This window comes from Pelodiscus sinensis, chromosome 2, assembly GCF_049634645.1.
Source record: "Pelodiscus sinensis isolate JC-2024 chromosome 2, ASM4963464v1, whole genome shotgun sequence".
NCBI lineage: Eukaryota > Metazoa > Chordata > Testudines > Trionychidae > Pelodiscus > Pelodiscus sinensis.
In genome coordinates, this window is record NC_134712.1 from 137,635,712 (window position 1) to 137,649,163 (window position 13,452).

At 38.2% G+C, this 13,452-nt stretch overlaps 1 protein-coding gene across 4 annotated transcripts in view; it reads right to left on the bottom strand.

The window, feature by feature from the left end:
• The window catches only part of ADCY2 (adenylate cyclase 2), a 361,616-nt gene that overhangs the window by 81,712 nt on the left and 266,452 nt on the right, over window positions 1-13,452 (bottom strand). For all 4 annotated transcript variants that reach the window (XM_075921497.1, XM_014573081.3, XM_075921498.1 and 1 more), the window contains 2 exons: window positions 9,176-9,245; window positions 4,789-4,886 (listed from right to left, as the gene is read on the bottom strand). In XM_075921497.1, coding sequence (XP_075777612.1) covers window positions 4,789-4,886; window positions 9,176-9,245 — 168 coding nt within the window. The remainder of the gene's footprint in view (window positions 1-4,788; window positions 4,887-9,175; window positions 9,246-13,452) is intronic.

The window sequence follows — 13,452 nt, forward strand, 5'->3', positions numbered from 1 at the left end:
TATGTATAGCTTGCAATGTGATTACTAACACCTGTCACATCAATTCATAAACATGTGAAGGATGTTAGAACACCAAGAAAATATAAATGTTCAAGAGTGGTCCATGATGATGTAATCTGGAGTAATGAGATAAAATGAAGAAAGGTTAAATTTAGGCTTTCTTTCAGTGAGAGGCATTGATTTGTAGAACAAAATCCTAAAGGAATTGATTATACCATTATTGTTTGGGACTTTTACAACTAGATTCTGCAAAACTCTAACAAATATACAGTGAGAAGTGATACTGCACTTGCAGACTAAAGGACTGGATAATCTAATGGTCTGGATAAACCTTTTTAATCTCTAAATTCTGTGATTCTCTCTCCTGATTCATGCAATGATTCAAACTCATTTTTCCACTCCAAAAAGAGGGAACAGGCAAATATTAAATTTTAACCTTTTTGAAAATGCAATGAAAATTATAAAAAAATCTATAGACCAAGATAAAGTCAGAATTTGCCATCAGATACGCATATACATATAACTGCACATATGCAAATGTGAGAAGCATTTGATCCAAATGTTCAAGTAATTTGTCTCTTATGTTTAGATTTTTTATTTTCTGCCTTATTGTATTTTTATAATGTGTAATAAAATGGTTTAATCTAGCATGTGAGTCAGAAGCAAATATTTCACTCTAAAAAGCAATGAGTTTTATTCTTTAAATTTTCCTATTTGCTAAAAGTGTTATGTAGTTGATTTTACAGTTTAAAATGTACCCTTATGAAGCAGAAAACATATTCTAAGTTTGCTTCATGGGGGAAAAATTAATCATACTTGTTTTTCATTTTCTGTGTTATGGAGGTAAAAACATGAGATGACACCAGCAGATAAGAACAAATAATTGTTTATAGTTTTCCATGCTGAATATGGCTCCTGCGAGAAACTAACTATAAATATTTCTTGACTTCTAGTGCAAATAATATATTTAAATGATTTGCTCATCTAAATGAAGACACAGAAAAAGGGAAAAATAAAAGTCCTATTACACAGTGATAAGATCAAGCGATAATACTGCTAATCTAGTAACCTATAAGTGAATTTAACCCTTGCAATAAAACAAAAAAAATGTGCCAGATGGTGTAATACTGTGAAGTACATAAGACAAAATGTCTTCTCTCACATGTTGGATGAACAATACTCTCTAGTAAACTCTGAAAGGTTCAGACTGTCCCTAGTCCTAAGGGAAGTTTGCAACACAGGAAAGAAGCTAAAGGAAAGTAGGTCAGTTGCAATCTCAATATGTGGTAGAAATGTACTAGGGCTTGTCTACATTACAGCGGCTACAGTCAATCTTCCAGGGTTTGAATTAGCAGATCTAGTGAAGACACGCTAATTCGAGCTGAGAGGGTGCTCCTGTCAGCCCTGGTAGTCCTGCCCCTACGAGGAGTAAGGACAGTTGAAGGGAAAGTGTACTCCCCTCGACCTCCCGCTCTGTGGACGGTGCCAAAATGCGATTTAAGATACTTCAACTTCAGCTACATAATTAATGTAATTAACATAGCTGGAGTTGTGTATCTTAATTTGAATTTATCCCCTAGGGTAAACCTAGCCCTAGAGAAGTTCAAATGCAAATGTTAATGCTTTTTAAAATTTTAAAATAGAAATTTCACCAAATTTCTCAGAAAATAATATTTAAGGAATGCAAAATTAATGAATGATGAAAATGTCCATGGCATAGGAGGCCAGAAAGGATCATGCATCAAACAAGCCACAGAATTGCCCTGAATTAATTCTTCTTTGAACTTCAGCATATCTTTTAGAAAAAATCCATCACACAGAATGACACTGAAAAACAGTCACAGATCTGCAGAGCTCTAGCCTTCCATTCTACAATGTGATTCAGAGGACAGTGTTATGCATATGTGGATTAACACTGACTTCAATATCTTTCCACAGAGAAAGAAGTGTCTGTCAATGTGAACACTGTTGTAGAACAAGGGGCTTAATTAGGAGATTCTCTGGCAAGCTGGAGGTTTCGCACAAGAAGCATAGGCAATCAAACTCATGACTGCCAGGTTTAAAACCAAAGGATTCTACCACTTAAATGAAAGAAGAATTTTCTATCACTGGTATTAGGATCTGTATGATCAATAAATCATCTACTGGAAGGCAGTGGTATACATATACCTTAGTCAGTCATCATAACAAGCCACAAACAGGAGTAACCAAAGAGGTAAATTGCAATGTCTATTTCTAATGTATTAGATATATGAAATAAAACATGGGAATAATTTTCTCATTTCCCTCTGTTTCAAGTGCTCTGCAATAATAAAGAGTTAAAGTCTTTAGTTTTTACTTACTTAAGCAGTTATAATTAGTTCAAGTCATTAAAAGGTGAATGAGAAATATAGGACTGGACTTTGAATAGCCTCCAATAACACCCTCGTTATAATGGCCTTCATAATTACAAGGCTTTGGCTATAAAGAACCTGGTCTCTAGATCCCAACTACAGTATTGAAAAGGCTGTAAGGTGGAGTAAGTGGGCAATTGGTCTTGACACAAAGTTTCAGAGGCAGAAAAACGGGGCAGAAAACGAAGCTAACAACAGTAGCAGACAGAAGCATGCAGGGGGACAATATCAGCCCACCTTTACTTGTGCTGGTGTCTGGGCACCCAGAATCTGAAGGCAATGCAGCCTCCAGCAACAGTACAGAAATAAGGATAGCATGGTATCATGTTGCAATATAAATTGGAGAAATTAATTATTTTTATAAAACATCAGACTTAAATCAATGTCTTGATTTTTTAACCAAAAATATGTTGATATACTTTTACATTTTTCATGTTCAACTGGTTTTGAATGTTTTGTTTCACTCTCAAATTTGTGGTGGTTTTTGTACTGTTCTGTAATGAATTAATTCAGAATACAGGATGCATGTCACAAATGTTACTAGTAATAGTAAGTGACCTCCAAAGTGATTTAATTAACTTAAGTCCAGCAGTTTATCATTTGTTTTTGATTATCCTTTCACTATAATGTACTGTTATTTCAGTACAAATGAGGTACCATATGCCCCATCTATCAAAATCAATGGAGAGGCATGGGAGAACGTTGATTATTTTCTCTACCTTGGAAATTATCTTTCATCCAAGACAGATATTGATGTAGAAATTCAACATTGTCTGAACTGTGTGAATGCAGCCTTTGCTCGTTTATGGCACAAGGTTTTTGAAGATCACGACATTCAAACAGACACCAAACTTCTTGTCTATCAAGCTGTCGTTCTCCCAACACTATTGTATGGGTCTGAAACCTGGACAACCTTGAAAGTCCTTGAGAAGTATCACCAACAATGGCTTCCCAAGATCTTGAAGATCAAATGGGAAGACAAGTGCACTAACATCAGTGTTCTGGAAGAGGCAAAGACCACCAGTATAGAGACAATGATCATCCATCAGCAACTTCACTGGGCTGGTCACGTTGTTCAGATGCCAGACCATCGCCTCCCAAAACAGGTCTTGTTTTCTCAGCTGAAAGAAGGATACCACAACATGGGAGGACAACGGAAGCGTTATAAGGACTTGGTAAAGGATAACTTAAGTGCAATATTGATGTTGACACTTGGGAGACCCTTGCCCAGGATCGCTCAAAATGGAGACAAGTCCTATGCAATGCCTCCCTGCATTTTGAATTTGCCCGCTGACAAGCTGAGGAGGAGAAGAGGCGCAGGAGGAAGAAAAGACTGGTTTCTAGTCATGGTCAACAGCCTCCTGCTGTATACAGTAACATCTGTCCTCACTGTAATAGAACTTGTGGTTCAAAGTTCAGCCTTATCAGCCACCTGAGAGTCCACAACTTCCATGGAAGATGATCAGACTTGGCAACAACTGATCACCATTAAAAACTGTTATTTCAGTATATTAAATGTAAAGTGGTAATTTCGTCACTGATGCTTATTCAAAATATTAAATTTCTAAATACAGTAACACTAAATAACACTATCCATTTTAAAAACTAACATAATTTATAATCTCAAATACAATTTTTTCAGATCCTTCTCGCTAAAATTAGGCAAAGGACATCACATTTCTGTAAGCCTTGTATTGTATGCTCCAAATGGTGACTAATTAAAATGTACCTTTAAATAATTCCTTTAGATGCACAAAATAAGTATATGGAATAAACTTTATTATGCTGTTATATCAACAATCAATCAAAACAATATTAATTATTCAGGAACAGTGATTCCTGCAAACAGTAGCATTTTCTACTAATTTAAAAATACCATTTTAAAAACTAACTTACTGCATGCTATAACAAAGGCATGATTAGTGGGTACAGAGAATGAAAAAGTATTACCACAATGGCATATTTTGAATTAATATTATTAATTGAAGCCTGATATTGCAGACTTTACCCAGACAATGGTCTCACCAAAATTCTGTCTGTGTAAATTTTTCAGGTTCATGTATGACTATAGTTACAACAATTACTTATGGAAAACACTGGATACTTTCCCACATTCATTTGAATTTTATCCCTGTCTCCATCATAGGTCGAACTTAAAAAAATACAAGTATTCAAGTATTAAAGCATCAAAATATTATATTTAAAAGCTTAAGTAACAAAACCTAGCTCTGAAGTAATCTGGAATGCTCATTCACATCTCTTTTACTTTTACCTGACAAAAGCAAACATATTAACCTATAGTTTAAGGATACTACTATTTTTTATTTATGATCCAATATGTAACAATACAAATGCATGGGATACAAACCAGGAATTTTTAATAATATTTACTTACTTTGGTAATACCAGAATCTGCACGATAAAAATGCAGAAGAATATGAGACAAGCACAAGTCACATAATACTTGAATGCTGGCAGCGTAGTTGTTCTGTACTGCAGAATAAATTAGAAATTGTTAAAATTACTGTTTCCAATATAGGAAAAATTGCCTATTAGGCTAAGACATTTTAAAGAGGCAGATATACATACAAACTTTTTGGCAAAACTTAATTATTTTATTTATTTTAAGGATTATCCTCCCCACTCACAAAACATGAGATATTTGGAGCCAGACATTGTCATGCAAAACATAAAAGCTTTTGCTCTCTTCCTACACTTTAGAGTGCGCTTTTTCTATAAAACTGAAATATCTATATATTCTATCTACACAAAGAGCACGATTATAATTAAACATCCTAGGGGAGAGAATTAAGCTAACTCTGCAAACTTTCAGTTCCTGGAATGAGAACAAGTTTCTGCCAAATTTCAGCCATAAATAAAAGTAAAGGACGAGAAAGTTAAGTGAAATCACAAATTAATTCAAATTCTTCTACAACTATAGCTAATGGCATAGGTGTTACAACACATTCAACTGTGTTTAGGAGTGACCTAGGAGTAACCCAAGCCCTATAGAATGAACTAGCAATGACACCCACATTCAGGTTGCCTAATACTTTCCATTAAAAAATACCTTACACATTACAAAGACAGCCTCCCCACCTTTTGATATTCATAGTACTCCAGATTAGCCACTTAATTAACTCTTACATAAGCAATTTCCTCCTTCCTTGTCTCTTCCTTGTCCCCTTGCCCTCACCTTCTGTTCTATGTAGCTGATTCATTAGTTTATAATTTGTTTGTTTACTTTTTTCATTGTATCCCTCTGTTATATAATGGTCATGCCAATTCACTTTCAGAATATGATCTGAAGAAGTGGGTCTGGCCCACGAAAGCTCATCACCTAATAAACTATCTTGTTAGTCTTTAAAGTGCTACATGACTAACATGGCTACCTCTGTGTTATTAAAAAAGATGTTTGTGATTTTTTTTCTGACAGGCTCTCATACGCCCATTGTTTGCAGTAGGTCTTAGAAATTTGGCAGAGTTAGAGTCGGCTAGGGTAAATACTGTGATGTCATTAAATTATATGCATGCAATTCCGTCCTTATCTTTACAAATACCTAATTAGTTTGCCCAAAAACATATTTAAAAATAAGAAAATATTTGTCACAAGAAATGCACTGTTTGCTAGGTTGAAACAGAAATCTCTCAAATCTAAGCCAATAAAGCACTCTAAAAACAAATGATTTAAGCATTAAAATTGTTCAGGGTCTAGGAATTCAGGGGAATATAATTACATCAAAATGGATCAATGAGTAATTTCAAAAGTGCTCAAAAGGCAAACCTTATAAATTATAAGTGGATGAGTTGTGCTTTTTAACTGTAAGAGCACACAGCTGTGCCTTTATACTAAAGGTCAAATTCTGCTCTGAAACACATGCACATAACTCAAAGTGCATGTCTATGAACAGAATTTAGCCCATAATGTGAATCTGAGGATTCTCCCCCCCCCCACACCCCCCGCAGGCACTCTTGAATTCTGTAGTACATTAAAAACAATTTCTGTCAGATGATGAAATGAACTTTAAAGCATATGCCTGAAGATGTCTGCAGTTGGTTCTGTTGTAGCAGCTGTTGAAGTGGCCTGTAGTATTTTAATGAAACCACTGAAAAATTAAGGCTTCCTGCTGTTATAAACTCACAATACATTTCTGACCCACCTGACACATTGTTTTACTATTTCACTCTTTTATAGGCTTGCAAGAAAATAATGTGGTTGGCTTCTTGATTTACTTAAATTGTTTCTCTCATTAGAATCATAGAAAAGTAGATCTGGAAGGGACCTCGAGAGGTCATTGAGTCCAGCCCCCTGCCCTCACCTCAGGACCAAGCACCGCCTAGATCATCCCTGACAGGTGTCTGTCAAACCTGCTCTTAAATATCTCCAGTGATGGAGATTCCATAACCCCTCTAGGCAATTTATTCTAGTGATTAACTATCCTGACACTGGAATAAATTTCCTAGAGGGGTTGTGGAATCTCCATCACTGGAGATATGTAAGAGCAGGTTAGACAAACACCTGTCAGGGATGATCTAGGCGGTGCTTGGTCCTGCCGTGAGAGCAGGGGACTGGACTCAATGACCTCTCGAAGTCCCTTTCAGTTCTTCTTTTATATGGTTCTTGAGACTAATGAGAGAAACAATTTAAGAAATTCAAGAAGCCAACCACATTATTTTCTTGTAAGCCTGTAAAAAGGGTGAAATAGTAAAACAATGTGTCAGGTGGGTCAGAAATTTATTACTTTGTTTTTTCTTTCAGATCAAGTAGGGCCCAATGTTTCTCTTACTGATGTCAAAGACAAATCTTTCACTGGCTGCAGTGGAAGCAAGAGTGAACCTATATAGACAATAAAAGGCAGTGGAGAAGGAAATTAAAAAGCAGGTTATTAAGAGAATCATTATTTGTCACAGGCCAGCACTCAGCAGCCCATACAGTGATCCTTGCTCCACTATGTTCAGCACTGTACAGATTCTTTTAAAAAAGTCCCTGCCTCAAGCAACTTTGACCCTGCAAATGCTTACACGTGTGCTCACCATTAAGCAGAGTATTCCCATGAATGGGTCTATTCAAACAGTTAAAACACATGTGTAAGTTTTGCAGGATTGAAAGCATAGCACATCATTTCCCCTTCTCCACTTAAACTGACTTGCATTTTCCCTCCTTCTCTCTCCTGCTCTTCCTCCGCCCACCCCACACATTCACTTTACCTGTCCAGGTGAGGAATGGGGAGGGGGGCCAGGATGTGTGATTAGGGGGCTGGAGCACATGACCTATGAGGAGAGACTGAGGGATTTGGGTTTGTTTAGTCTGCAGAAGAGAAGAGTGAGGGGGGATTTGATAGCAGCCTTCAACTTCCTGAAGGGAGGTTCTAAAGAGGATGGAGAGAGGCTGTTTTCAGTAGTGATGGATGGCAGAACAAAGAGCAATGGTCTCAAGTTACAGTGGGGGAGGTCTAGGTTGTATATTAGGAAAAACTATTTCATTAAGAGAGTGGTAAAGTACTGGAATGGGTTCCCCTAGGAAGGTGGTGGAATCTCCATCCCTTAGAGGTTTTTAAGTCTTGGCTTGACAAAGCCCTGACTGGGTTGATTTAGCTGGGATTGGTCCTGCCTTGGGCAGGGGCCTGGACGTGACGACCTCCTGAGTCTCTTCCAGCCCTAGGATTCTATGTGGGAAGAGAGATGACAAGAGAGAGGCAGAAAAAGGGTGACCAGAGACAATACAAGAAACAAAGTGATACTGCTCACTTCTGAAGAGGCCTCCTTTTAAAATTATTGCGCACCCTTGGGTTAGGGGATGGGGGAATGAATCCCTTCTCACTCAGGCTCTAAAAGCCAGAGAAAAGGAGATCTTTAGAGAAGAAGCAGATATGATGATAAACAGTATTCTATGGCCCCTTTCCTACTTGTGCTGTGGGTGAGAAAGAAGCTTCTGTTTGTTTCTTACTTCAAGTCACCCGCTGCATAGGAGAAATCTATCCTGGAACACTTATCTATGTGCACTGGTAACAGGGAGAACAGACACTCAGGCATGGCACTTTTGGGGAACTTGGCCCAGAATCCTGAAGAGCATGAAAAATTATAGCATTCTGTATGGACAGGATGCTTCACACTGTTCTTCACTATCATCCTTTTACCTATACACCTCATGTTAAAGCTCCTAATGCTGTATTACAGCAAGCATAAAAGAAAACAGACACATTTACAATAATATTTAAAAAGTTGCAAATTATGAGTACATTTTCATAAAATGACTGCCCATTTTTAAAAAAATAAAAGAAAAATTGAAATCTGATGAAGCGCACAATTTTTTATTTTGAAAATGCTCATTTACCCACACAAGCCTGTTTGAAAATTAAGCTTTTACATATATATCATATTCTATTTTAACAATTCCATTTGGGAAAGAGAAAATCAGATCTCCACCCTTTTCCACTCTCCAACCTTACCACATGCAGCACTAAAATTAGCTACTAACATGAATACACTGTGTGGGTGTGCACCAGGGCAAGAAAGATGCACTCAACTCTCATGTCTTAATTCTCCTATGTCAGCGCCATTTGTTACTGAAATTAAAGATAGACATTCAGAAATAGTTTATTTAAGTTAGAGGGACTTTTACAGGCTGAATTATTTTTTTCCTATGCCAAACTAAACAAAACATAAAGAAGCAGGTGACAAGATTTTGCATTTTAAAAACAAAACATATTAAACCCAACAAATGTTTTGCATTATTAAATTACTATATAGAGATCACTGATTCTGAGGTGAAAACAACTTACTTCTTTTTCCAGAGTTTTGTTATAGAAAAGTAGTGATATTCTTTGAATATCTTCAGATTTAAGCCATTGCCTGAAAGAAAACAGAAACATACAAAACTTTATAAAGGGCACCAAAAGAGATTAGCCCTGTTTTTTCCCTGTCATGGAAAAGCCGTAAAGTAAGAAAAACAAGGTGAATGAGGTAATATCTTCTTTTGGAAAATTTCTGTTGGTGGGAGAGACATATTATTGACCTACACTGAGGTTTTTTTTTAGGTCTAGGAAAGGTACTCAGAGTGTCACAGCTAAAAAGTAAAATTGTTTAGAATAAATCGATAACACCTATTATAAGAGAGAATTCAAAATAAAGTGCCCCCTGTTGTCATAGGACAAAAAAGGGAGGCTAATGGGTTACAGACTGTTGTAATAAACTATAAATCTAATGTTGTTATTAAGACTATGACTTTTATTCTGTAGCAAAATTATGAATTTAAGCTCCAATATTCCTCTATTCAAGGTGTTGTGAACGTTTCCTGTGAGGTCAAGGACTGAGGCCAGATATGAAGTGATCATTTTGTGAATAGAGTTCTTCCTCAGGTGAACCAGTGTCTTTGGCTTTTATCATTTTTCTGTGTGAGTTCATTGGCGAGCATAGTGATTATCTGGTTTCACCCATATAGTTGTTATTGGGACATTTTGGGCTCCGGATGATATAGACCTGTATTAGGCATGTGCAGGAGCTATGGATCTTGAAAAGTGTGTGACTCGGGGTACTGATTTTAGTAGCTGTGGAGACAGGGCAGCAGGTTTTACATCTGTTGTTCTGGAAGTCTGGTGCTGCTTTGAGTTGGAGTATTATGGTCTGGGGGAGCTTTTTTCTGGTGATGAGCTTTGTGAGGCTGTGGAGGGGTTGATGGAAGTCAGCAGAGGGAATTTGGGAAAGAGTTCTCTCAGATGTGATTCCCATGGAATATAGATTTGTTCATTTATTTATTTATTTATTTAAAATATTTTTACCCCGCCTCTCTATTTAAAATATTTACGGCGGCTTACAAAATGTTTAAAACACAATACAAATATATATAAACATTTAAAAATACGAGACACCAGAGGGACATAAAGACTGCTAAAAGCATCTTGAGAGGAGGAACACACACACATATAGACTCAAACACCAATAAAAGCATGAGTAAAAAGGGTGGCTTTAGCCTGATGCCGAAACAATGCTAATGTTCACGCCTTGCGAATATTCCGAGCAATTCCACAGCCTGGGAGCAAAAGCTGAGAAGGCCTTGCTCCATGTAGATGTTAATCTTATCTGCATAAGTGGGGGGAACACTAAGCAGAGCCTCCCCAGCAGACCTCAATCCTTGGGCAGGTTCATATGAGAGAAGACAGACCTTCAAATACCCCCGACCCAACCCGTTTAGGGCTTTATAGGTCATAACCAAAACCTAAAATTGTGCCTGGAAACATACCAGAAGCCAGTGCAGCTGCAGGAGCACTGGCATAATGTGCTCCGTATAACGACTATTAGTTAAAACTTGAGCAGGCGCATTCTGGACCTGTTGAATTTTCCGAAGGCTCTTTAGAGGCAGCCCCAGATAAAGTGCATTACAGTAACAGTTGGGATGTAACAAGAGCATGGATCACTGTGGCCAAGTCATGCTTGTTCAGGAAGGGTCACAGCTGGCAGATTAAATGAAGCTGTCCAAAAGCACTCCTGGCCTCTAAGAAATCTGGTTCTCAAATGTTAAAAAAGGATCCAGGATGACTCCCATCCTGCGTACCTGTTCTTTTGGGAGAGAGTAACCCCGTCTAAAACAGGTACCACACCACATTCCCAAACAGATGGCATCCTGATTCACAGGACCTCAGTCTTATCTGAATTCAACTTCAGCTTATTTGACTTCATCCAGCCCATCAATACTTCCAGATACCAGTTTAAATCGGTCACCGCCACACCTGGTTCTGATGTCACAGGGAAACAGAGTTGGCTGTCATCTCCATATTGATGGCACCATCCTCCAAAACTCCTTACGACCACTCCCAGCAACTACATGTAGATGTTAAACAGATAAGGGACAAGATGGAACCTCACAGGACCCCATAGCACAATTGCCACGGGGTCGAATAGCAGCCCCCTAGCTCCACCTTCTGAAAGCGTCCTGACAGGTAGGACCGGAACCACTGCAAAACTGTGCCTCCAATACCCAACTCCACCAGGCTCTCCAGGAGGACACCATGGTCAATAATATCAAAAACCGATGAGAGGTCCAGGAGAATCAACAGGGATGTGCTCGCCCCCAGTCTATATCTTGGCATAGGTCATCTACCAGGGAGACCAAGGCAGTTTCCATTCCAAAACCTGGCCTAAAGCCAGACTAAAATGGATCTAAATAATCTGTTTCTTCCAAGAAAGTTTGGAGTTGCAATGCCACCTCCCACTCGAATACCTTGCCCAAGAAGGGAATATTAGCAACTAGGCAATAATTATTCAAATCATGTGGGTCCAGGGAAGGCTTCTTAAGGAACGGTTTTATCACTGCCTCTTTCAAGGCGGCAGGAATCATACCAGATCTAAAAGATGCATTAATAATCCCCTGGATTCTGCCAGTCAACCCTTCCTGGCTAGTTTTAATAAGCCATGAAGGGCAGGGTCCAGCGAGCACGTGGTCAATTGCGCTCCTTAAAGCACCTTGCCCACATCCTCAGTCTGCAATAGCTGAAACTGTTCCAAAGAAAAACGACTGGGCAGTGTGCTCAGCACATTCTGTGCCCCACTTACATAGCAGCCAGAGTCCAAATCAGACAAATGTGAACGATCTTATCTGCAAACTATTTCATGAACAGATCACAGCGGGAAGCCAAGAGTTGCAGTTGTTTAGTGACACTCTCAGTATCTTTCCTAGTTCTTAAGAAGAGCTCTGTATAGCTTGAAAGTTTGTGTCTTTCACTCATAGGAGCTAGGGTTGCTACATGACTTGATTTCCCCCTGACTTGATTTCCATTATATACAGGTTTACAGTTTGGTTCCAGCACCACCACCGTACATATTGCTCCAGCATCTCTGCTTTCATCGACAGAAGTTGCTTAAATAAAAGATATTACTTCATCCATCTTGTTTCTCTAATATTCTGGAACCCACATAGCTACAAAAACACTGTCAATAACAATGTATAGTAAGATATCAGTTTATGTATTTTGAATAAAGGCAGTTATTGTGCTTCAGAATGGATAAAGTAAACCACACTGATTGCAACAGATGATCATGTAGTTCCAACTTTCTACTTCGCTACACACACACAATCACACACACAAAGGCATGTAGTTTTACAGACACACACACACAAAATGGGAGGTGAACTCTGTGGCTGTACCTCTGAACTCTGGGTTTGCCCTGACCAAGGACAGCAACTGAGAGTGGGGGGGCAGAGAAGGGTTGTGAAAGGAACATTTACAATGCTGGACTTAAGAACCTGAGGGGAAAAGGACATCGCCCAACCTACCTGGGGTGGGAATGTTACTCATGCTTCACGTTTATGAACTTTGTTTGTGACATTTTTCCAAATTAATGCCAGGTCACTTCCCTCCCTTTCCTTACAAGTTTCTTTTCTATACTCAGATTCTGTGCTTGCGAATGGAGAAGCATTGCCTCTCAGAGGCTCCCAGGGGTGGTGTGTGAATTTCTCAGATTACTAGGTGGAGGCTCAAGCCAGTTCTGTTTTGAATGGATGGAGAGGAATGCCTAGATATTGAACCTGGCCTGGCTGTTGCTGGGTCCACCTGACAGAACAGTTACACATAAACATACATTGTTGTATTTGAATTAAACATGCTGTCGGTAATGTGACTTGGGAACCTTTATAATGAAAGGTTATATATGGGTATTACACATTATTGATTATATTATGAGGGCTGAGAGATTTAGGGTCAATCCAAGTTCTAAATGAAAACAATCTATGGAAGACAGAAGAAAAATCTTATTAAAACACTTCAGTGAGCAAAATATTCCTTTTTCATTAGTGCCACTATGCTATTTGATTATATTGGGGCTACTCTTCTTGGTCTCCGATTAATGGAAGCTAATTGAGAATCTGCAGCATAAACAGTTTCTCCAACATTAAAGACCCATTATAGATTTAGAAAAACATTTTAGTTACAAATGGTACCTGGAGTACATTATCATCTTAAATGAAATTACAGGAAAGGGCAAGATGAAGGTAATTTTCATGTGAAGCAAAATGAAGCAACTTATTAATTAAGGTTCATTTATCAAATTGTGCAATTACTACAGT